Raw genomic sequence first — 24,166 nt, forward strand, 5'->3', positions numbered from 1 at the left:
TGCTCAGCCCAGTTACACCAAGCCTTACTTTTTAGACTTCTCATCCCTCCGGACCTTGGCATCAGCTTTGGCGCTTTTCAGTTCCCTCCTGGCATCAGCTAATTGCTCCTTCTTGGCATCAATCTAGGAGAGGCAAAACCAGATGGCAGCACTGAGAACGAGCTGCTGACAGCTGTGTCAGTCACCCTGGGCAGCAGGACCCAGGAAGCCAATTTGTGACCACGTTCAGAATCTACCAGCAGTCAGCTCCACTCCTGCAGAGCAATCAGGCCACTGGCCACTGCACAGCCAAGTGTGGTGAGATATTCCCCTCAGAAAACAGGGCCTCACTCATTTCCAGAGACAAGCTGATGCTGGGAGCTTTCTCACACAGCTACAACCATGCAGGCTGAGGAATTGGCTTGGTCTGGCCAACAAACCCCTCCTGGCAGCTTGTCTGCCTTCACTGCATCCCACCACCAGCAGCTCTCTGATGGTACATGGAAGGATGATCCCTGATCCCTCAGCAGAATCAGCCCCAAATCCTACACACTAAAAGAAAGGTGTTAATGCCTCAGGCAGTTCTACTTCAGTAAGTTTGAGATTCAGGGAGATTCAGCATTTTGCAGCCCCTGTTCAACCACTCCCCTTAACATCCCCAAGCTCTAGGATCTAGGGTGAAGGCAGCCATGTTAGGTGTTATGGAAGCAGGGGACACTGCAGTGCCAAACCAGAACTCCTTATTGTGAAGGTTATTCTAAAGCCAGACCAGGAACAGACCTAACCCCTTTGGACCTCATGGCCTTCACCAGAAACAATCTGCAAAGGAAGAGGTCAGGTCAGAGGGGCATAATGTACTATGTACCACTGACAGTGGCCTGAGATTCACACAATAGGGGTGGCTGCCCACTCCAGGTTCTTTGGGGGACACAGATCAGAGCCAGAGACTGCTGCTCTCAAGTTTCAAAGGCAGCAGAACACACAGCTATAGGATGAAGGGCAGAAGAGGGGCCTGGTCTTGTTCTTTACAGGTAAAAGACAACTCAGAGAAGCCCTTTCCAGCTCACTGCTCATCTCTGAGCAGGCCCGTATCTGATGCACACCACCAACCCCTCACAGGGCAAAGCAGGCCCTGCTTTCACCCCAAGGGAAAGGAATGCTGACTCCTGAGATGCAGCACGTGGAGCCCTGCTGCCCCAGAGCTGGGCAGAGGGAGGTACCTTGCTCTGCAGGTTCATCATGGACTTCTCGAAGGTTTTGGGCGGAGCTCTCTGGTGGTTACACAGAATGGCCACCGCTCTGTTGGCACGGTTGTAGGAGAGGATCTTTGCTGGGATGTTGTCATCCGCTGAGAAGGACAGGAGTGGTGAATCAGTGAGTTCTCCAGGGTGTGCTGCCACAGCCAGTGTCCCACAGCCACTGCAGAACCAACCTTCCCTTCCTATGTCCACTCTTAACACTGCACTCCAACTTCTGTCCCAAGCCTGGCCACTTCCATCCCAGCCCCTAACTCCTTCTGGATGCTCCTCATCAGCACTGACACCCCCTCAACTCAACAGAGGGGAAGCACAGCCAGAGCAGGGGACAGCAGGACCACCCTGCCCAGGACACCACTGGGCTTCACGGGTCCAATGTGGCACTTGGTGAAGCTGCACAGTGCAAGGCAGCACTGCTCACAGGGGTTGTGCATGAGCAGCCAAGAAACACGGGGCTGCTACACATGTACCTGTCTTGCCTGTCATCTACAGCACCCTACAACTAACAGAAAGCAAACAGATTTGGTTAAGGCTAGGCATAATCTGGAAAGCACACCCTGGTGTGCTCACAAGTCAGTTCTGTCCTGCCCCAGTGCTGAGCTGCTCAACTACCCTAAAAACTGTCTGACAGCAGATTTTTGGTCAGACCTCAGCTGCCTGACATTTGCACTGGGAGAACTGTAACAAGGAAGTGGTGAACAGATACACAGCTTGTGGCTTAGCCAAGGAAGCCATATCTGTATTGCAGGGTAAGATCTGTTCCCCTCACAGCTTCAGGGGCAACACTTACGATTCGTGAGCTCTTTGAGCTGCTGCTGTAGCGTGATGGAGGCATTGTAAGTACGGAATACCTTGGCTGTCAGTCCCTCCATAAGGTCTTGAAGGTGTTTATTTAAGATACTGGTCTAAAGAAGCAGAAAGGAGATGACAGTGAGCACTAGGAATGACCACAGTGTTTGTGAAACCTCTGGATCCATGGCTGACACAGACGTGCAGCTCATGGCTGAGACCTGGTGTTCTCAGACCTGACCACAACAGAATAGCCACAGCATCACTGAAACCACAGCAAAAGTGAACAAACCAACAAGTATTAGACTGGTAACAAGTACCACAAGTGGCCAAAAAGGACTTCTTTGGTGTGGAGGTTTTGGTTTCCAACAACAATAAACATGCCTGGACCACCACAGTACTCCCACAGAGCCGAGTGTGCAGACAGGGATGGCATATGAAAATCTGTCACCTCACACATTCATCACCTCTGAACTCTGAAAAAACCTCCCCAGGTCAGAGCCAGACAGGCTCACCAGGACCAAGGGCCATCACTTTGGGAACCTGTGGGCACAGTGGACAATTCAGACACCAGACTGAGACAGACTCTCACTGCTTTGGAGGAAAATTTCCACTGAAACCATTTCTGGAACAGAGCAGCTGTTACTGCCTGGTGCAGAGCAAGCCTGTTCAGGATGCTCCACCACCCTCACCATGAACTATGTGCTTACATTGAGGCGGTCAAAGAGGTCATCCTCAGGCTGCTTGTTCTCCATGAACAGCTGAAGATTCTTAAACACCTGCAAGGAACAGAAAACCAGGAATGTCAGGCACACAGACCAGACAGCACTGGGCAGTACTCAGTTGTATGAAAGCAGAACTGCCAGAGAGCCATTAAACTGCTTTCAGGGAACAGTGATGATGCTGCATGTTACTTCCCAGCAGGCAAAGACCCATCTCTCAATGCAATGCTTGTGCTGAGGCTCCTCCCCAGCAACAAGAGGCCCTCATCATCCTTTGGATCAAAATTACAGTCAGGAGACTTAACTGCTCTGGTGTAGCTGTCTAACAGAGAAAGAAACCCCAAAGCTACTGCCTTTTCCTTACTCTCCCATTATTACTTGTGCCCAAGAGACCCCTGAGCCATTTCCCATGGACTGAAGCTCCAAGAAACCCTGCTGCATTGTTTCATACCATTTCATCCCAAACATGTCTCACTGGGGTAGGGAGAATAATCAAAGCATCTTTGATTATAACACAGACCACAAATCCCAGCTCTGTGTGCTCCAATTCTCCAGCTTCTCAACAACACACATTTTTCTATAGACACCCAATATACAAAGATTTCTAGTTCCACAATACTCAACTCCCCATTTAAGAACTGAAAAAATACCAAGAGATACCAATAAATTTAAATAGAAAAAATATGTTTTCTTCTTTACACAGGGAACCAAGAATTCCAGCACACATTAATTTCTAGAGCAGCAGTAGTTTCATTTTTTTCAGTTGTTTTGCTCCTCAAGGCACTAACATTTATTGCTGGCTGTCATGACAATTACCACAGTATTATACCCAGGGTATCTAACTCAGACCACAGAGTTGTGGGCCAGATGCAAAGATGTTACATCCACAAAAACATTTTGGATAGTGCCCTCCAGATTCACGCTGCTGGACAGGGATAGATTCTGAAATGAGGCCAAAATCACAGCAGATTTGAAACTAGTGGATGACAGAAATAAAAGAATTGACATGGCATAAGAAGTCTTGGCTGGCAGACACCCAAGTTCATAGGCCAGAGGTATCAGGGCACCTTCTCCACAGGCTCTGCAGCAGCCAAGATCAAGATCTACTCTGTGAGTGCTCAACTCCAACGTGACCCAAACCACTGTGACAGAGGTGTCTATTATCAAAGCCCCAAGCAAACTGCTGCTCTGCCAGTGCCAGCAGTGTTTCACAACCGTTTATGTAACTTGTCACACGGGCCTGCAACTCCACCATCTACAGGTGACAAAACCAACTCTGATGATGAGAATGAGACCCAGGAAGCTTGTCTAACACGGCTGTTACAGCTCTGTATGTCAACTCTTCACACTGAGACCACAGGGAAGAGCTGCAAGATGTCTGAACATCTCATCTGCTGGGCTGTGTCACACAAGGATGTCACAATAACTGACTTATTTTCTGGCTCGGTATCTGTGCAGTGGTAAAGCAGCCTGTTAATGCCACCCAGACCATGCTGACCACATCTCTGTGCTGTTCAGTCTGTGTATGTGCTTGTGGAGGTGCCTTACCCTCTTCTCCACAGGGACCTTGTTGTAGTATCGGATGGAGTCCTTCCCGAGGAAGTCGAACTCAACCACGTATTCCTGCCCATCCAGCTCAGGATGCAGCTTGATGTGCTCTACTCTCAGAGAGCAGCAGCCCACGGTGTCAGCTGTCTCTCCTTCTTCTTTTTCATTGCCAGCTCTCAGGGCAAGCTACATTTATATCAAGACAAGAGAGGCAAGGAATTCAAGCTGTCCCCAGAACAAAGTGATGCTGCAAACCTTCAGATACTGGCCTAGAACCAGCAGGGTCTAGAGGAGAATATATATTTTTTTTTTTTAAGAGTTTAAGCCAGGATGCTTTATCAACTTTTGCTCATTAAGTAACTCAAACTGTGAGACAGGTCTGACTAATGGAAATTAATTTCAAAAAGTGTGGCAGTTTTTAAAAATCAAATTGACTTCCATGTGAACTCTACTTGAAACAATTCATACGGTTCAGTTGTTCCTCTTCTATGATTCTACTTATTCACTGCACACTAAATACATTTCAAATAGCATACAGGTTATATAAATATTGGCTTGTATAAATTATCTAAAGGCTACTTTTGACTGCATAAAACCCCCATATTTTAACAGTGCTGGCTAAAACAATTTCTAACTTTTGAAATCTTCAGTGGTCATATGAAACCACAACTATTCACATCAAAGTTCCCTGGTTTACATCAAACCATTTTGAACAAAACCTGATAATTTAGTTAGTCAAGACACCATATGCTACCAGGGAACAGCTCTCTGGGAACTGGTTTTATGTTGCTTTAAATGCATCAACACAATTGCAGTTTTCTTTATGCCACGCTGAAAAAATTAGCATAATCACAAAGCCTCACAACTGTGACCTCATACCGAAGAGGTGACAAACTAGCAGAAATACCCAGCAGGAAAACTGAAGCAGCTGGAGACAAAAGGCCCACACAAACTTCCCACTAATCCAACTGGGTGATTCTGGAACCAGGCTGTGAGTTTTGCCTGAACTAAACAATGCTGCCTGAAATAGCCGTGTTCAGTACAATAGTGCATTGCTCTGGATTCCAGGTAATGGGAAGGAAAAGGAGCCTGCCCACCAGGAAGTCTCAGGATACCTTAGTAACTGGGCTCAATTCTGCCTTCAAGACAAACACAGCATTGCCAAGTATTCCCAGCAGGACAGGGAAGGCGAGAGGAGCCAAGGAAGGAGCCTCACCTTATCAATGAAGTACAGTGCCACAGCCCTCTGCCGCACTTTCATCTCTTTGGATTTCCAGTCTTCTCGGTACTGATTCCGGATTTTATCTACACACTTCTTCAACCTCCGAGCTGTCTCGTACTTCTGCCAGTCCTTCTCACCCTGCAGGGAAGTTGGAACAGAGTCAGCACTACAGAGCAGGCAGAGGACTAGCTCCAATCTGCATCTCAAGGCTTTGCAAGCCCCTGTGTGGCAAACAGGCTCGCTGTACAAAAGCACTGAGATGCTGCTGCTGCACAGCTCAGCTTCACACTGTGCTGCCACACAGCTGCAGGTCATTCAGATTTCCATGATATTAAACACTTCCATGGAAGCAACTAGAGAGAGACACAAAAGACACATCTTCCCTGCTTCTCAAAATACAAATGGTTTCCTTTGCTTTATTCAGATGGCACTTATGTTCTTTCAGCTGTGTAATTAAATACCCATAAAAGGCAAAAGCAACATCAACAGTTCATCATCATTATTATATATTCAAGACACAGCAAAAAGAGGGCAGGAATTCACAAGGAATAGAGATATTTTTCCTCCTGTATTTGTAGGACAAACTCCTTGTTTTCAATCCAGGAAAAAATCTCTCAGAAAAATACTTCATGAAAGGAGCTTAAATTCTTGCTTTTATGGACTTGATCCATAATACCCACAGACTGGGTATTTCCTCCCACAGCAGGAGTTTGTTTTCCTTCAGTCATGAGCTCTTTACCAGCCTTCTCAGCCAGGAGCCTGGCTGGGTTTTTAATTTTACAAACAACTAATTAACAACCCATGGTTAGAACTTCACTACAATACCAGGCAGGAGAAGTTAAGGCCAAATGTATGTGAAATATCCACCAGAGCAAGACTGTTCTTGGATAAATTGCTTCCTTTTAGGTTTACACAGGTGAAAGGATTCCTACTAGAAATGACACGATGCTTTTCAGGAGACATTTTCCAGATTTCACCTGCTCTCCTGGGCAGTAACTCTATCCTCTCTTTTCAAGGGGGAACAGAAGCCTCCCTATGTTTTTCAACCACTGTAGGATGAAACAGCCAGGTAGCTTTACCTCCTACCTTTCTCCTAACCACGAGCTACATTTGCTTCTCAGAAACATGACCAAGAAGATTGCTCTGGTTTTGCTTTTTAAACTGGATCTTTACCTTAATTCTTGAGCTAGGGTTCAACATGATGTATTTGATAGAGCCTTGGATGTTCTCAGTCCATGACACCAGCCAGGTCACCTTGTTGTCATGCCGAACCTCCTTCCATTTGTGTCCTGGTGGAGGGGCAGGGATTTTGGAATCCCTAGAGAGAGTTAGAAAACAAATGATAAAAGCTAGTTAAATAAATTCCCACCAGCATCAAAACAGAGAAGGTAATAACAGCATTACACAAAGAAAGTGCAGGGAAAGGAACTGAGGCAACAGAAGTGCATTATCTCCACAAGCAGGAAACCAAGTAAATAAAAATGAACAATGTAACTACTACCAACGTGTACCTGCTGAAGAATTATACTGTAATTGCTAGGACCAGTTTTGATTTGTGAACACTGTATGTAATCGTGTGGACACTTATAAGGAGTAGAGAGAGTGAAGAAAAGCCCACCAAACCTTAGCCTTCAACATCATGGAAGACAAGGTAGGGCAACTTATGTGTAAGAAAATTATTTTCTGGAAATACCAGCAGGAAAGGCAGTTTAGACAGATGTAGGCTGTAGGCGTGAGGAAGAAAATATGTTGAAAAAGTTCTACATGAAACCCATGATTGCCTTGCTCAGTCTTTTCTTGTATGACTCAGTTTCTTATCCATATCAGAACAAGATAAGCTGCATCCCTAATTCTACATGTTTGAGTATCAACATCTACAGGGTTTTAAAAAATGAGCTCTAGAAAGCAAAGCCAAGGAGTGCTAGAAGCATGCAGTGCTCACTTGCTGCAGTTTATGATGATGTCTTCGGGCATGATGCGCCTCTTCAACATCCCCATTTTGGGATGGTTCCCACGACCTCGGAAGAGACCTGGGGGCTCGATCTTAAAGTTGGCAATCCTCTCCTTGTGGTTGTCCATCACACAGTAACCATACTCCTTCAATAGCCGCTCGTTCTCCTCTTTGATTTTCTGGGAAAAGCCAAAAGCAAAGGTGATATGGCACAAGCAGCACCACACGCACATTTATATGCCAAGACTTGAAAAATGTTTATGTTTGTGCCACACTAATGCTGAAGACCCAACCAAAATCCAGATCCCCATCATGGCAAGTGTATCAGATGGCCAGAAAAGCACTCATAAAATGCACACAGCACAAAGAAATTGGAAAAAGGGAAAGAATGTGTGAAAACTCTCTGAAAAGTTGTATTTGAGGGAAAGATCAGTGCTGGTGAAGGCAGCTACAATTTTGCCACAGTAGAGGTGTGTATCTCTATCCATGTATCTCAGCTTCAAGGGTACCCCTAGCACTGTACTGCCACTTTATATTTTATACTGAGCATTTGACATCCACTGGACTTCCTATCTTGTTGTTTATGTATAAAAATTCTGTGTATAAAAGACTGCTGTGTTTGAACTCAGCATCAGAAAGCAGGCAAAGGAATGTCTCCAGGCTGCTGCATGTCAAGCCTGTGTCAGCAAATGGTTTCACAAGCAGAACACAGTCTTCTAAGAAAGAATGTGCTGAGATTTCACTGCATACTTCTGTGCCTAAACTCTAATTATATAGCAGGAAAAATAAAAACACTGCAGCTCAAAATAAAACATCTGACCCACAGACAGCACTGCTGTACCAGCTAAGAAACAGAAAAAGCCACTTCTGTTCCATTTTAAGAGCCACCATGGACAGGAACTGAAGGGCTCGCCCACATTTATCAAACAGAAACAGCAGGAAGACAAGGGCTCTCCATTTTGGTGGGATCCCTCTGATCCCAAAGGCTGTAATTCCAAGCTGCCAGGCCCTTCATTCAAAGGACAACTACTACAGCACTGCAGAATATCAAGCTGAGAACCTGGGGAAAATTCCCACCTTCCAACACCCATTGCAGTTAATTTAATTCTTAACCTATGAGACATGTAGCCATGCTACTGGGTAATAAAGTTCATTTTTTATTAAAAAACCAGCATTACTTGATGTTTAAGATTTCTTCTCTCAATTTATTCAGTAATGGCATTGCTGCATCCTTTCCACCATCCGGATCTATGCCATCCTTAACTGAGTATCCACTGCTCATTTCCCAGGGACTAATGAACCCAGAGGCAGCACCTTTGATTCTCCTTATTGGCTTAAGCAGTTACTTAACTTTACTTAAGCAGTTACTTACTTAACTTTCTTTCCCTAAGCAGGATCAGCCCTATCAATATCATTTCAAGTCAGGATGAAGATTCAGCTGTAAACACAGTGCTCTGCCCTACCTGAGCTGCACAGTTCACATGAAAGCAATAATCTGAAAGCTGGTGAAAAACACTGACGTATGCACAGCGAGGGGAATGATTGCACAAAGATGTTTACAACCATGAAGCCTCCTAGAATTCCCACTGGTACCTGTTTCTCCTCCTTGGACATCTGTTTCCTAGCTTCCGACTGAGCTTTGAAATACTGGCTCATGTGGGTGAAGTCACACTTGCTGAGGTTGGTGATAGTGCTCTTCTCTTCAGAGGTCATTTCCTTGCAGAAGGAAAGCAGTGCTTTAAGTTTACACACACACACAAAGTTTCATGTCTAGCAGAGCTTACCCTACTCCAGGCAGCCTAAACAGGAACAACAGGCATGTTCTTACAATAATCCCCCAGAGAATCCCCAAATTCTTGCACAGGCTAACTCCAGCTGAGGTCAAAGAGGAAAGGACAAGCAGCAGACCCTATGGAGCATTGGCCTTGCAGGGTTCTGATCTCCCCAAGCACTGGGCAATGCTGCACCACTTTCCAAAGAACTCCCACATCCTGACTGGGACTGCTGAGGGATGGGGAGAAAACCCCAGAAATATATCCAGGAAATCTGCACCAAACTTATCTAAAGGTTTGCTGTTATGGCTGATGACTGAAGTGAACATCTCTGTTTTAGTTCTTTGGAAGGGGTTTCCTTCTAGTAAATCTGGCCCTTACACAAGGCCAGATTTACTATTTACATGTAACAGGCCAAGTCAGCTACACCCCATGGTGCTGCAACAGAGGAACCTGACTTTGTTGATTTAGAAAGGCATTTATGGTAGGGTCCTTCCTGGTGAAAATACAGGATAATGGGAAACTTCACAGCTACAGTCTGGTGCAGCTTTCAGTTGCCTCAAGCCAACTTTCATGTGCATGGAACAGCAGCCCCTTTTCTCTGTTCAGTGCTGAGGAGACACTGGCCATGTTCACAGTCACTGCAGCCCAGGACTATGTGCATACCTTTCTCCAGTCCTTGAAGAAGTTTTTCCTGAAGATCTCCTTTGTAGTGTACTCATGATCAAGCATTTTTGCAAAGAATGTGGCAACTTCTTCTGCTTTGGTACTCAGCTTCATGACTTTACCTACAAAGAAAGGTTTTCTTCTTAAAGGAAATGGTAAACAGGAATCAAAGTCATAAAGAGAACATAGTAACTACCCTAAAGGATTATATTTTTACTACAGAGAAGTTTGTCTTAAAATGTTACATAATACAGCAACTTGAATGGACAAAGGAAACAGAGGAGCACAGTTGCTTGACTTCCACCACAAACATTTTGAAAAAAATTTCCTCTGGAATCTAAACATTAAAAAAAGCAACAGCAATTTGATGTGAGGCAGGTCTGGGCTGCAGGGCAGGAAGGGGAAAAGGCCTGCTGCAGGAAACCCTCTGCTGAGCCACCCCCGTGCTGGGCATGCTCCTGGGGAGACACTGCTGTTTGATGTCAAAAAAGCAGGGATTTTATTCAATTTCATATTCCAGCACTCAGACGTGTGGGAAATACAGTCTCTGTGTTCCTTTTCAATGCACAGCCAGCCTCCACCTTGGAACACCCCTTCCAGCCTTTAGCTACTTGTAGGCAGGAAGAGCCTTTCCTCTGCACACACCACAAATAGGCTGGAGAGAGATGCCAAATATTGAACTCTCCCTCATTGCAAGGAAACGTGTCAGGGTTCTGCTAACTGTTCCCTCTGCTGTGGGAATGCACTCCTGCATCTCCAAAGCAGGCTCAGAAGGCAGTCATTTTTAAGAAAGACTGAGCTGTCAGTGAATGGAGGGGTCACATTCCAGCTGCTCTGCATGACTGCAGCACAAAGTGGAATTGCTGCAAGGGGAGACTGAAGCACAAGGGAAAGAGGCTGCTGCTGCATTGAGGCTGTGGATTCAACATCTAACATTCCTACTGAGCATTTTTTGGTCCTGATTGCATTCTTGATGAAACACGGGGTGCCAGTGATCCCTCTGAAGGATTCTGCATGCAGCTCACATCTCCAGCTAGTTTAGTTTCAAGAAATATTTAAAGTTCCAATGCTTGGCTGTCAATACCTGGGGATTTTTAACAACCATTTTACTGCACACATTTAAGTGAACACAAGAAACTGTTAAATTTGTGCTCTTGGAAAAAAAAATACCATGCTCTGGGTTTACTACATATTTTCAAAAGTTGCATCATCTCTAAAATTAAAGCATGAGAGTCAGCTAAAAAGCCTTAGGATCTATAAAGCCTTGTAAAACAGGACTTAGCAAAACGTCCTCCCAATGATCTGAGAATATTCCACAATTAAATTAAACCAACAGTAACTCTGCCAATTTTTAAGCTGTAACCTAAAATACACCATTTGTTTGCTTATAACAGGAAATGGGGGAAGGGAGAGACAGCAAGGGAAACTGCTTTTCCAGGCTGCAATTTCAGCTTGACAGAGGCTATCAAGTTAGTAACATGTTATGGGGCTAAAATGTCTGATATTTTTCCCTAGCTGAAGGCTCAGTCACCTTTATCTAATCACTTTAGAATACATTTCATTGGAAACAATTTCCTTTTTTTTTCCCACAAAGGTTTGAAAAGGCTCTTAGTGACAGAACTGGTAAAGAAAGGATTTATTGAAGAGGCATGAATATTAGTTACCTGATTTAAAACTGAAAACCAGAGAGCAACCAGGGGACATAAGAAGCAGAAGAATCCCCATGGCTACGACTGCAACTGCCACCACCTCCACTCTTACCTTGCCCTATCTACAGAAAAATGTAGATTTTATTGGAGTCACCTCTGGCCTATGAGCAGTGACTGGTTAACCCACAGGCACTGAAAAAAGATGGCTTTGGCATTTCAAGCTCCTTCCCCGAGTCAGTATTGCAGGCAGTTCCAAGAGCCCCAGCAGTTTTTATGTGAGATGAAAGCAGGCAGTGAATCCCTGGGCCAGGGACAGATTCCTCCGGTGTGAGCCGGCTGCTGGCCAGCCACAGCCTCATTACTGGGCTCTACAAATCACCCTGGGATAATCTTGAAATGAGACAATGCCTTGTGAGCACAGACAGAGGATCTCAGCAGCTGCTGTGTAAATCAGACATCTGATTTTTTGCCTAGTTTCTCAAGGAAGACTTATGGGATGTCTTTATTTGCCAGACCCCCTCCCTGTCCAGCCCCTGACTGTCGAGCTTATTGATGAATTTCTGCGATGACAGAGGCAGAGGTTGCAGAAATCCCTGCAGAGGCTCTGTGAAATAGATGGCTGGAGAGACAAGGAGCTTATTGCTGTCTGCAGCAAGGGATAGCACAGGGCAATCTGCCCCTCCCCTTCTCAGACAACAGGAGAGATCATGCATTTTTCAGTACAGGAGAACAATTTCCAACTTTGTATCAGTTCTTATCAAACCCTAAGTAAAAAAGGCTGCAGACATCCTTGATCACTGTGCTACTTGCCTGGAGATAGCCTTTAATAGGCTACAGCATATTTATTTCATTACTTTGCTGCTGAAAATGTAATGCCACCTATTCCTCAGTATTTAAAAACACTGTGTCATGTCACATGAAAACAGCACGTTGCTCCTGGAAGAGGTCCATGTGCAGATGTCCCCATCACCAAAAATTATATTTTCATCCATTCAAATACCTCCCACTTAATTCAATTCTGGGTTAATTTGATCCTTCATTTAACATGATCACAGAAAGGAAACACACAGGTCATCAAGTCCAGGCTCCAACAGGCATCACATCATATAATCCCTTCCACATGAGCCTCTACCAGCCAGGCAGCCCAGGATACTTGAATCCCACACCAATTAGTTCTACCACAGGCAGTGGTCAGGGAATGGGACCATGACTTACATGAGAGGGCCGTGTCCTTGAGACCAGGGTCATCCCATTCATTCCTACAAGATCCTAATCATCTGTACCTAAATTCAATTGTCTTTTATTTCGCTCACGCCATCAAATGATGATGAATTTCACCATGGATGATGGAAGTTGCAGTTCTTGAGGTTAAAGAAAACAAGAGCAAGCCTAAAGGTGACCAGTGATGAGGCAGCTACAATTACATACTCCACTGGTCACTGCTACTCTGAGACATCAGACACCTTCATTCTGCTGAAGAACCTGAGAGATTCACCCCCATAAGGCACTGAGAGCAGGTTCATCCCTGTGTCACTTCAGTGAGCAGCATTCAGCAGGCTCAGGTACACTCCTTTCCTTCCACAGACCTCACTTTGCTGCTGAGCAGCTGATTTAAGTGAACCACTAAAACACAACCACCTCCTCAGCGCTTCAGTCCCCAGAAGAACACTGCAATACTCTGAGATGTTTATTTCTCTTCCTAACAAGTAGAAACACAGATTAACTCACCATCATAATAAAACTTGACATTTTCAGGCAGAGGTTCATATGGTGGAGCAAATACAGGACCTTTGTGCTCTAGGAACTTCCATTTGATGCCTTCAGGGTAGCGCTCTTCTTCCCACCTTCAAGAGAGAAATATGAACCAATACAATTTTAAGCTCCCAATCTTCATTTTATTACTGTGTGGGTATGAGAGTATGCTAAACCAGCAAGAAATCACTGCTTTGTCAGGTACAGGCCAACAAGTAATACTCAATGTACTACCACCATTTAGTTTCTTTTTTTCTTCTTTTTCTTTTTCCAAAAGCACAGTCATAACCATGAGCAGAACACCTTGGGCTGCAGATTATCTGATGCCATGTTATTCCTCACCTCTCATTTGCTCCTCTTTTCACAAAATCACACAGCTGAAATTGCTTAGATCTTAAAAAAATAAGACTTGGACCCTGTAAACCAGCTAAGATCACGCCAAATTAGTTTCAGCTGTGATCTAACATCAGGTCCAGGATGCCTGCTCAGCAAAGTCAAACAATTGTGGTATATTATGCAGCTGCTTTCAGATGTGGACAATATGCCACTAAGGGCAGAGATAAAGAAGCAGATGTTCATTTATGACCTAAATGAGAACAAACCTGCTTGGACAAGAAAGACTAAAACCTGCTCTGTCATTTAAAATTCATTCCAATTCTCTGGGTAAGAAAAGCATAGCTGAAGAAAAACAGAGCAGCCCAGAAAACTGCATGTTTGCCTTAAAGACGCTCTATAAAAATGCTTTGCAAGTGATGCATTTGGTATCACAACACAGCAAGGCAGGCGCCACCAATCCCACATTCCAAGGGAACAGGGTCAGCAATTCATCTGCAGAGAAAAGGGTCCTGCCAGGCCAGTTCCCAGTGCCCAGGCCACTGATTCCACACTCCTCCCCTCCAAGCTCCTTTCATGATTACCACGACATTACTGCTACATGCTGCTGGCACAGGATTCCCTGCTGGGAAGGGCTATTTCACCTCAGTGATCAACCAACTGGAAGACCATTAACCTGTCACAGCACTCAGTCTCTGAATTGCCCAGACAACTTTGTCGAGCAGCCATGACAATAAAAAAAGGAGTTTAAGCTTCTGTCTGGTGTCAGCCCTAAGGAGCAGCATTCCCATTTCAGGTGCCACAGCAGCTGAGGAAAGATGTGAATGGACTGCCTGCATCTCAGGAGTTGTGATGCACTGACTGATTGCTTCATCTCTACCGAGATAGAAGTCACAGCATGGAAGATAAACACTGCACAGAGACAAGAGTTTCTGCCAGAAGACACTCAAAATGCTTCACTTGTGTCTGTACATCAACAATTTAGGAACAGCAGCAACACAGCAGCTGGCTGGAGTTTGAAAGGCACTGTCTTCAACCACACCACTGGACCTGACTTCTTCTTCTGATGGGAAGCAACAGCTTTAACAGCAAAGCACCCAAACCCAGCTATCAGTACACAACTGCATGTCAGACTTCAGTCCCTGGCTGAAAACAAGGCTTCAGTAAACCATGTTGATATAAGAAATAAATATTGATGCAGATTCCAAATATTTACATTCCTAATGATTGTTGTGTTTTGTTTTGTTTTTCTTTTTTTAATTAGAAGCTAGAAATATAAATATTTTATCAAACATAAGTCTAGGTTCTTCCACCCAGAAGTCTCCTTTCAGCAAAATAAATCTAAACCACTCTCAGCCAGAATAAGCTTCTTCTCTCTCACAATGAGCAATTTTATTCCAGTAAGAACAAAATAAGGGCATTATTCACAGTAGTTACTGCTTTTCAGGACAGGTTTGTCATTCTTGGTTTTTTAAATTTATTCCTCTGGTATTTACTTGGTGAGAAATTCAGTACCTCTATCTCTTCCTGTTGTTTGACAAAGGATGCATGTAAAAGCAGTATTGAAAGGCAGCAGTTTAAATAGACAGCAGAAGGACATTGTGCCTTCTGGGAAGGCTACAAGGAAACATGGGATTCACGAGGTAGTTTCTAAGCTCAAAACTACCAGAAAGTGTGCCCCAAAAAGACCACAAACCACCCCCAATCCCACCTCCACCTTCCTAAACATCACACATAAGCATTAAGACAAAAGATAAAAGTGAGTCTCCTGAGTGTAGCTCATTTTTCATCCTCATTTAGTTTCAAACAGGAAAAGCATTACAGCACCACTGCCCATGGCAGTTTCTGGTTCTAAAGCAACGTTGTATACATGATTTTGTGGGAGAATGCTGCCTATTAGGAAAGCTGCCTCACTGATTCCAGCAACAACTCATCAGTCATACAGGCTTCTTAATTAAATCCCACATCAACCTTGTCTAAATATGCCAGGGTGGCTCTGGAAAAGAAAAGTTGGAGAAGATCTTTCAAGTGGAATGAAAAGAGAGAACATTCTTGGGGAAAAAAAACAGAACATAGCTCAGGGATATGTTATTTCAAGGAAATGAACTTGCTGTAACACAAGGTGGGAGAAGTGCTCCTAAGGTGCACTTCTGGATGACATTCTTCACACGCTGCCAGGGCGTGAAAATGACCTCTGCAAGAGCTGCACACGGTGATGAATGAGGCCAGTGCCTTGGGGATGTCTGCATCAAGCATTCACACAAGTGAGGATGAAAATGCTCAAGGCAGCAAGCACTTGAGGAAGCAGCCAAAAAAGGTATCAGACGCTCAGAAAATCGACTCAGATGGAACATAAAATGCCCTTAAGAGAAACAAGTGAAGTGCAGATGAAACCTTGTCCAGCAGAGACACGCTATACAAAGCTGCAGATGGATGACAGGAACATCAGCAGGAGGATGCAGCTAACTTGTGCCAAATTCTGCAAAACATGCTTTCCAAGGCACTTTCCCTCAGCAGCAAGCACAAACTGCAGGGTTTAACACCACTACAGGGGCCTGTACTGCTCAGGCAGGTGAGGGGAGAACAGCACAGCTTTCCAGTAAGGGTCTGCTGTTCAAGGATACAGCCCACAATAGAAGGGAGCTGGGATAACAGAATATTGTTAGACAGAACCAGTAAGGGGAGCTGAGACAAAGCCGAAAAGACAACAGATCGTTAAGGCTTAAAAAGACCTTCTGTAGCTTCCTATTGCTTTATGTCCCTGTGGTTTGGTAATGTTACAGCACATTAAAAATATGCTGTCAAAGGATTTGAGAAAAAAGTGGATTGCTCAGGAATAAGGGAAGTTTTGGGGAGAGGCTGAAAACTAAAGTTTCTAAGGGAGTATTCAAGTACGAAAAAGATTTGCAAGTGCTGATGTTCTGAGGAATTTGTGACAGTTAAAGAGAAATATGTAAAGACTACAAACACTACAAAAGATTTTTTTTTTCTTTTTAAGGATGAATCAGTAATAGTGTCAATAAAAGAATAAAGGATTGAATCTGAAAGGATTGAAGAAGATTGCAAAAACTTTCCCCAGCTGTACAGATCTATTAAAAACAGCCAAATGATCTGAGAAAAGATCAAGGAAATATCCCTGAAAGGTCATAAAAATACATTACAGGTGGGTAGAAAACACACATGCTTTCAAGAAGTACATATGCACTAAAATGAGGGAAGTACTAAGGCCAAAACTTGAAAACACACAAATGGTAGCTCCCTCAAATCTAGAAATAACAGCTTAAATTACTACGGAGGGCAAAAAAAAATCCCGCAGGTTTCTTACACAGAGTGCTACTGATGCATCACAGGTCTGTCTTCCAAATGAACCACAAAGGTCAGGCTTATTTAAAAAAGGTTCTCAAAAAACTTAAGAGTGGGTGAAAGTACAACTTCAGTGATGTTACTTAAGGATCCTGAGCAAGACAGAAAGAAATTTTCATTTAAAACTAATTTTCAGAAATCATTTGTCAAACAGGCTGAGCTAGCTGGTCTCTTGACCAAGTTTCATTTTTGTTCCAGAGGCAGGAGCAGTTTTGAGAGGCTCAGCTGACACCCACTCATGCTGTACCTCTATGGAACACAGATAAATTCTACTAGAATACTGCTTAACATATCTGCACAATTAATATATTCCTTAATCCACCTGCACCTATTAATATATTCATGCTGACACCCCCAAGCCTACAAACTTTCATACTGCTCTGAAGAGTGTCAGCACAGATCAGCTTCTGGGCACAAGAATATTGGGATCTGATCATTATAGGCAGTCTCTACATGACACACATAGGGAAAAAAAAACCCAACCACCCAGACAGCCCCACAAAACACTTATTTCCTGTTTTAGGGATATCACTTCTACTTCAGAGGATGAACACAGTGAATGAGATATTTATTTAGAGCTTACCAGAAAGTAAGCCAATTATTCAGAACAAATCCTCATGAATCAACAGAAGAGAAAGCCAGATGTGCTTATTCAGCCAGCATGGGAGGTACAGGCAAGTCCAGGTGCAGATGGGAGCCTACAGCACTGCCTATATATAGTTACCATTTCCATTTTTGCTCCTCTTCTTTTTTCGGCTTCTTTCTTTTGTCTGCTTCTGGGACTTTCTTATCTTTGCTCTTGACTTTCTTTGCTTTGCTGTCCTGCAAAATGAGTAAGATCCTGTTAGAACAACCTACTGTACTTCCCTCTCCCATGAAAAGATGTGTTAAAACTAAAAGACTCTCTCTTGGGGTATATAAGAGCTGAATTCCTGTGGCTTCACCACATAAATGTGCTCTTAGATCATCCCATTAAGTCAAAGTCTGCTGATGGTCCCACTCAAGTTTTCAGTCAAATTCTTTCACTTTACACTGGGGACATGCTAAATGCACACAGCCAGTTATCACCTGATAAGGGGCAAGTCTGGGCCATGGGAAGGGAATTGCTGTGTTACAGAACCTCCTCCCAGGCCTGCACTGGTGTGTCTGGTCTGGCAAATGCTGCAGAGCACAACCACCATAGTCAGGTGGCTTCTGGGAGTGTCTTGGTGCATGCTTAGTGTAGAGACACTTCCTTTGAAGGGAAAAATTAACCCTATTGTCCAGAGGTGCTGCAACATGTGTCTCACAAGGGTGTCTTTGCTAGGTGTGTAGTTTGTCAGTCTCAAATTATGGCTAACCTTTTCCAAGTCCCTCTCCAAAAAAATTTCCACCTAGGCTCCATCTAAATGCTTTAAGCTTCCTTCTAGCATCTAATCAATTTTCCATCTCCCCTGCCTCTGAACCCTGCCACATCAGCTGTGCAATTACCACATGTTGTGAGCAAGGCTCCCCTGCCAGCTCCTCAACAGAAGGACTGTGAATTGCCTGGAACAGCCTGGAAGTTCATGTCCTGGAGGCATCTTCTCCACCCATTGTTTTAAGGGTTGGAAAGAAAGTTTCCCTTTTTACAAATTACAGCTCAGATAAGTTAATATCTGCACCATAAGTGGGGATCTGCCACACACAGCTCTGTTCCAGACAAAATCAGATTCCCCCTGCTCTGCATAATCCCACACCAAATAGCCTGGCGCTTCTTTATGATAAAAATAAGCTTGTCTGTCACATTACCTCTTCTTCCTCTTGTTTCCTTTTCTTTGCTTTCTTGATGTCTTCTGTTTTGATTTTCTTGGGTTTGTAGTCAGCACTAAGAACAAAAATACTTGCTGATGAAATTGATCCATTTTCCAGTACAAATAAAGAGAAGTCACAGACATGCAAAGTTTATGTGCACAAGATTGCAGCATAGCTGGCATTTTTAATTTCTAAAGAATATACCCCGCTCTTTCAGAAGACACAATAATCCCAATCCAGCACAACAGCCTACAAAACCTACAAAATGTTATTATCAATACCTCTCCACAAGTTTCACTGCTGAAACAAACATCTTCCTCAATGAAGAATTGATTCAAAAGCATTAGCAGCCACGCAGTGATTCCATGGGATGGGATAAACAACCTTACTGGCATGTTCTATCCCAACTCTCTTTCCAGTCATCAGTCTGGGATCTTGCCCACAAGACTCACTCTTTGCACCCCCCACTAGTTCAAACAATAGCAAAATTGAGTACTGGCAAATTACATAAACACAACCTCATTTCCAGTGAGGTTGGAAAAGACCTCTGAGATCATCCAGTCCAACCTATGACTCAACAACACCTTGACAACCAGACCAGGACATTGAGTGCCATGTCCACTCTTTCCTTTAACACCTCCAGGGACAGCGACTCCACCACCTCCCTGGGCAGCCCATTCCCATGTCTAATCACCCTTTCTGTGAAGAAATTCCTCCTGATGCCCAACCTAAACCTTCCCTGGTGCAGCTTAAGACCATATACTATTGTCCTGTCCCTTGTTCCAGAGCCTGACCCCCACCTGGCTGCACCTCCTGTCAGGGAGTTCTGGAGTGGTAAGGTCACCCCTGAGCTTCCTCTTCTCCAGGCTGAGCCCCCCCAGCTGTTCCTCATTGGACTTGTGCTCCAGACCCTTCCCGAGCTCCACTGCCTTCTTCTGGACTTCCTTCCACACCTCGATGTCCTTCCTGAATTGAGGGGCCCAGAACCTGAGGTGCCCCTCACCAGTGCCCAGTGAAGGGGCAGAATCACCTCCCTGGTCCTGCTGGCCACACTGTTCCTTATACAGGCCACGTGCCATTCACCTTCTTGGCCACCAAGGGCTCATGTTCAGCTGCTGCTGACCACCATCCCCAGGGCCTTTTCTGCTGAGCACTTTCCAGCAACTCTGCCCCCAGCCTGGAGCACTGCAGAGGGTCATGGTCAGTGTCAGAACTGGCACTTGGTCTTGTTGAACATCATGCTGGTGGTCTCAGCCCATTGATGCCCATGACAGCCTCCAACCACCACATCTCCCACCTGCCCGTCTGTTTGTAAACAGCAGGTCCAGCAGGGTACTAGCCTTCTAAGGCCACAGCTGTCCTTACCAGCTGAGACAGAAAGTTATTTTCCACACACTCCAGGAACCTCCCATCCTGCCTCTTCTCTGCTGTGTTGAGTTTCCAGTAGGTATCCAGCAGGTTAAAGTCTCCCACAAGAACAAGGGCTGGCAGTGGTGAAACGTCAGCCAGCCACTCACAGCACAGTTCATCCACCTCCTCCTCCTGGTGGGGTGGTCTGGAAGGAGGCTCCCAGCAGGATTATCTGCCTTACCAGCCTTCCCCTTGATGCTCATCTACAGGCACTCAACCTTTCTGTCACTGTTCTTGAGCTCTATGCAGACAAACACTCCCTAACGTACAGGAACACCCCAATTCCTAATCTTTCCATTGCAGATGTGAGAGGGGAAGTCATACAAACCTAGCAGAAGGCAGCAAGTGATTACACAAAAGAAAAGATGTCCCACCCATATCTCTTGGAAACTGAGACCTGCAGGGATGGAGTGCCACCATGGTGAAACCCTTCCAAGCCTTTAACACCTGCCTGCTAAAAAGGACAAACTACATGAAGAGCTGGATGAGCACAGTGGCAGATCCCAGTGAGATGGAAGTGAGCTTGTATTTCAGTGGGTTCCTCTGTCAGGAAAACATCATGGGTGTTTCTCTAGGAGACAACAACCCTCAGCATTACTTATGACACATTGAGACTCCAGGCAAACCACGCCAGGCAGTGCAGGCAAACCTCCCCCTGCCTCCAAACAGGCTGACAGTGCATTTTTTACCTCTTGTGCAGTCATTTCCTCGCCCAACAGAAACCACTGCAGCCACTTAGCTACGTTAATACCTCACGTGCTCACATTTCTGTTTTACAGTCCTCATCAGTCTTCACCTGCCTTCTGGGGTTTTTCCTTTTTATTTACTAGTTCTGCAACATTTCACAGCACCATCTGCAGAGGCAGGTAGTGGCATTTTGCCTTGCACAGCACAAATACTATCCCTGCCCTGCTCACAGAACTTGTAACAGCATAGGGAGTTTGGTCTCAGAGCTCCAGTACCCATCTCAAGAAGCCTGTGCTGATCACTTGAAATTCCACCTGCTCCCTCAACGTTCTCCTTTTAAAACCAAAGGCAAACATCCAAGTCACCAGCACCCACGCTACTTACTCATCATCCTCTCGAGGTCTCTTCAGGGGCTTGGAGTCCTCTTTAGGAGATGCATAGAACCCATCATCATCTGGTTCATCTTTAATACGTGGTGGACTACAAAAAGAAGCAAAGAAACACAGTTCTACTTTTAAAGATGAAGTTTCTTGGAAACCAGCAACAACTAAGTTTTGAGAAATAATCATTTGCAAAATGGGCACGTCTCCCATGGAATGTGCTGCCATCACAAGACAGCAGAGGCTTGAGATGTGTCATTTTCTGAATACCCACAGACAGTGTAAGGAGAGTAATTCAATATCTATGCATTTGCCATTTCTCAAGAAACATCAAGTTCAATTTCAACGACTCAAAGTTCATTTTGTGTCTCTGAGGTTTTGAGTAAAAACAACTGTAGCTTCCAGCACTTTCAAATATACTCAAAAACTGAAATGCCTGTGTGGACTCAAATGCAGGATGTTATTTAGTTTCAACTCAATATCCTTATTGAGCCTTCTAAGACAGAAAAAGATTATCAACTAAACAAAGAATTGAAAGCTATTCCCTGGAACATTTTGCCAACTAAATATTGAGGCATGTGAAAACCAGAAAAGGAAACAAAGATTTGGCAAAGTTAAACAGATCAGTCTCTTTTCACTGTCCAAACTGGAGGAAGCAAACAATCCTGTCCCTTTTAACAGACCACAAATTTAGGCTCAATGTTTTCAGCCATAGTGTCCCAAGACATTAGCAGTAAGAAAAAACCCAGAGTATGAGTGCAAGAGACACTATTCAGTTAGACAAACTCATTATTTCTAGATTTCAGAGAAGCATTTCACTGATCTTTGTAAAGAAAAGGATGTCTCAAAGAGTCCAAAATTACAATTTGAAGCACTTAGTGCCATCTTGGGCTTCCTTATCCATGTCCCAGCACAATTTCTATATCAAATTGACTCAGTTTCCAAGCCAAGATGCAGATTTTGCAATCAGATGAAGGAGGAGTTAAAATAAGCAGCATTCAGCTTTGTAGACCACAGTCAGCAGGAGACATTAGAGAGTCTCATGTTAGCTGGCAGTGTGTCCATGAAGCAGAACAAGCAGTTTGCTCCTTCACAGCTATAAAGCCACTGCAGTGCTGGAAGATGCAGCTCAGGGGAGATACAAACAAGCTGCTCTACGAAGCCATTTCTGGTGCATCGCCTGGAATTGACTAAGACACGAGTCTGCAGCACAGAGACAGTTGCAAAACATCTATGGAAAAAAAGGTAATTGTCCCACTTAATATATTCTCCCTTTCAGGCAGAAATGTAGAACTACAGTGTGTAAAGTCACTAGGAATTTTAACTATTTTAACATTGAAACATTGCACAAGGTTTTGTAATGGAAGAAATAGAGTGTGAGTGTGTGAAAAGAAAGGAGCTCTATGACCAAGCTGAACCTTGACTTGCATTGTTTCCAAGACTGTAATGCTGCTCATCATACCAAGTCTTAAGGAAGAAAATCAAAACCATCTGAGTGAGGACATTTTTTCTCTGCAGAACTCGTAAAAGAATATTTCAGCAGGGAAAAAAAAGAAAATAATTACTTTACTCTTAGCCAGCACTTGGCCCTGAAGAAGGCTCAAATGCAATGGCTCCTCCAGTCTTTTCTCAAACACATGAAAAAATGCTCTTGGACCTAAGGAGGATTCAGTTATATTGATATGAGAGCATCCAACATCCCTGGTGAGATTAGCACATCATGCCATTCTGCTGAACAGCAGAGGCTAGAGAGAGTTATGAACTGGCTGCCCCACCATGAAACACCTGAATGTCACTGCATTCTGCTTCCAGAGTATTCCCCAAAGGGCCTGGAGATGGCGCCTCTGCCCTGCGCCAAGCCTGCCTCCTTCCTCTGCATTTTTAAATAAGAGAGGGGTAATGAAATAGATGCAAGAACTCATGTCAAACTCATTGAAAACAAACAAAGAATACCTAAAAGGCATGGGCCAGACAGGTGCCTTCTCCCAACCTCTCTGTATCCACTGAACGTGGTGAGACTGGAAAGATTCTGTTTGTTTTGATTTTAAGTGGGCTCACAAACTGAAAGAATTAATGAACTGAGTGCTGTTCTTGACTAACAGATTTGGATGCATGCATCCACCATACCACACACCTTCAGTAATTTAGTGGCCTGGATTTTGCACCTTAAAAATAACCAATGGCTGGATTGTAAACAAGTCACAAGAGATCTTGGTTGACTATTAAGAAAAAGTACTCTCCTATCAATTGCTCACTTCAGGTTTTTAATAAAACTACTTAGCGATCACTGATACAACACTCAAGTCCAGGAGGTTCTATTATAAGCAGGAATTTAGTACTAGAGCAGGACATTTATGCACTTCCTGAAGGTACTTCTGATTTTATACATCACTCTTGTCACTCCTCTGCAAAGGCTTCAGGCTGCAGTCACAATACAGGACAGACACACAGGACTGGCTTTGCTGGGTCCTGTCTCCAGCAGACTGTCTGCAGGGTCAAGTTCCAATTTTACAACAGAGATTCTTTCAAATCCAGCTACCAGTGTTCCCACAGTTCAGTCTGTCCTCAGCAGAATCCAGCTCCTGAATGCTCAGACAAACCCAGCATGTGCAGGCAGACACCAGGTATTCCACAGCTCCCATCTCCAGTTACTGGGTAAGCAGATCTACCCATTCTCATAACTGAGAAGAGCATATCTTCTGAAAGGCTTAAGAGTGCCCCAATTTTTTCTCGTGACCAAGTGAGAGGATTCAAATACTGAGCACCTATGAAAAGTCAAACTGCAGCTTTTTCCAAATCATAGACCTGATTTCTTACCTGGAGAAACCATTTTCCTTTTCCTTCTTTATTTTTATGTCACCAGAAGATGACTTCATCTGAAAAACATAAGAAGTAGGAGCTGATTAGCATTTTC

At 44.2% G+C, this 24,166-nt stretch overlaps 1 protein-coding gene across 1 annotated transcript in view; it reads right to left on the reverse strand.

The window, feature by feature from the left end:
- TOP1 (DNA topoisomerase I) overlaps window positions 1-24,166 on the reverse strand; it is a 65,982-nt gene that overhangs the window by 2,184 nt on the left and 39,632 nt on the right. The window contains exons 5-19 of the mRNA XM_039728126.1: window positions 24,070-24,128; window positions 21,257-21,352; window positions 18,773-18,848; window positions 17,727-17,824; window positions 13,283-13,398; window positions 9,906-10,027; window positions 9,061-9,183; window positions 7,459-7,646; window positions 6,690-6,834; window positions 5,511-5,654; window positions 4,295-4,480; window positions 2,735-2,803; window positions 2,026-2,140; window positions 1,200-1,327; window positions 29-123 (exon numbers count right to left, since the gene is read on the reverse strand). Coding sequence (XP_039584060.1) covers window positions 29-123; window positions 1,200-1,327; window positions 2,026-2,140; window positions 2,735-2,803; window positions 4,295-4,480; window positions 5,511-5,654; window positions 6,690-6,834; window positions 7,459-7,646; window positions 9,061-9,183; window positions 9,906-10,027; window positions 13,283-13,398; window positions 17,727-17,824; window positions 18,773-18,848; window positions 21,257-21,352; window positions 24,070-24,128 — 1,760 coding nt within the window. The remainder of the gene's footprint in view (window positions 1-28; window positions 124-1,199; window positions 1,328-2,025; window positions 2,141-2,734; window positions 2,804-4,294; window positions 4,481-5,510; window positions 5,655-6,689; window positions 6,835-7,458; window positions 7,647-9,060; window positions 9,184-9,905; window positions 10,028-13,282; window positions 13,399-17,726; window positions 17,825-18,772; window positions 18,849-21,256; window positions 21,353-24,069; window positions 24,129-24,166) is intronic.

This window comes from Passer montanus, unplaced genomic scaffold (assembly GCF_014805655.1).
Source record: "Passer montanus isolate IOZ18808 unplaced genomic scaffold, ASM1480565v1 scaffold64, whole genome shotgun sequence".
Classification (NCBI taxonomy): domain Eukaryota; kingdom Metazoa; phylum Chordata; class Aves; order Passeriformes; family Passeridae; genus Passer; species Passer montanus.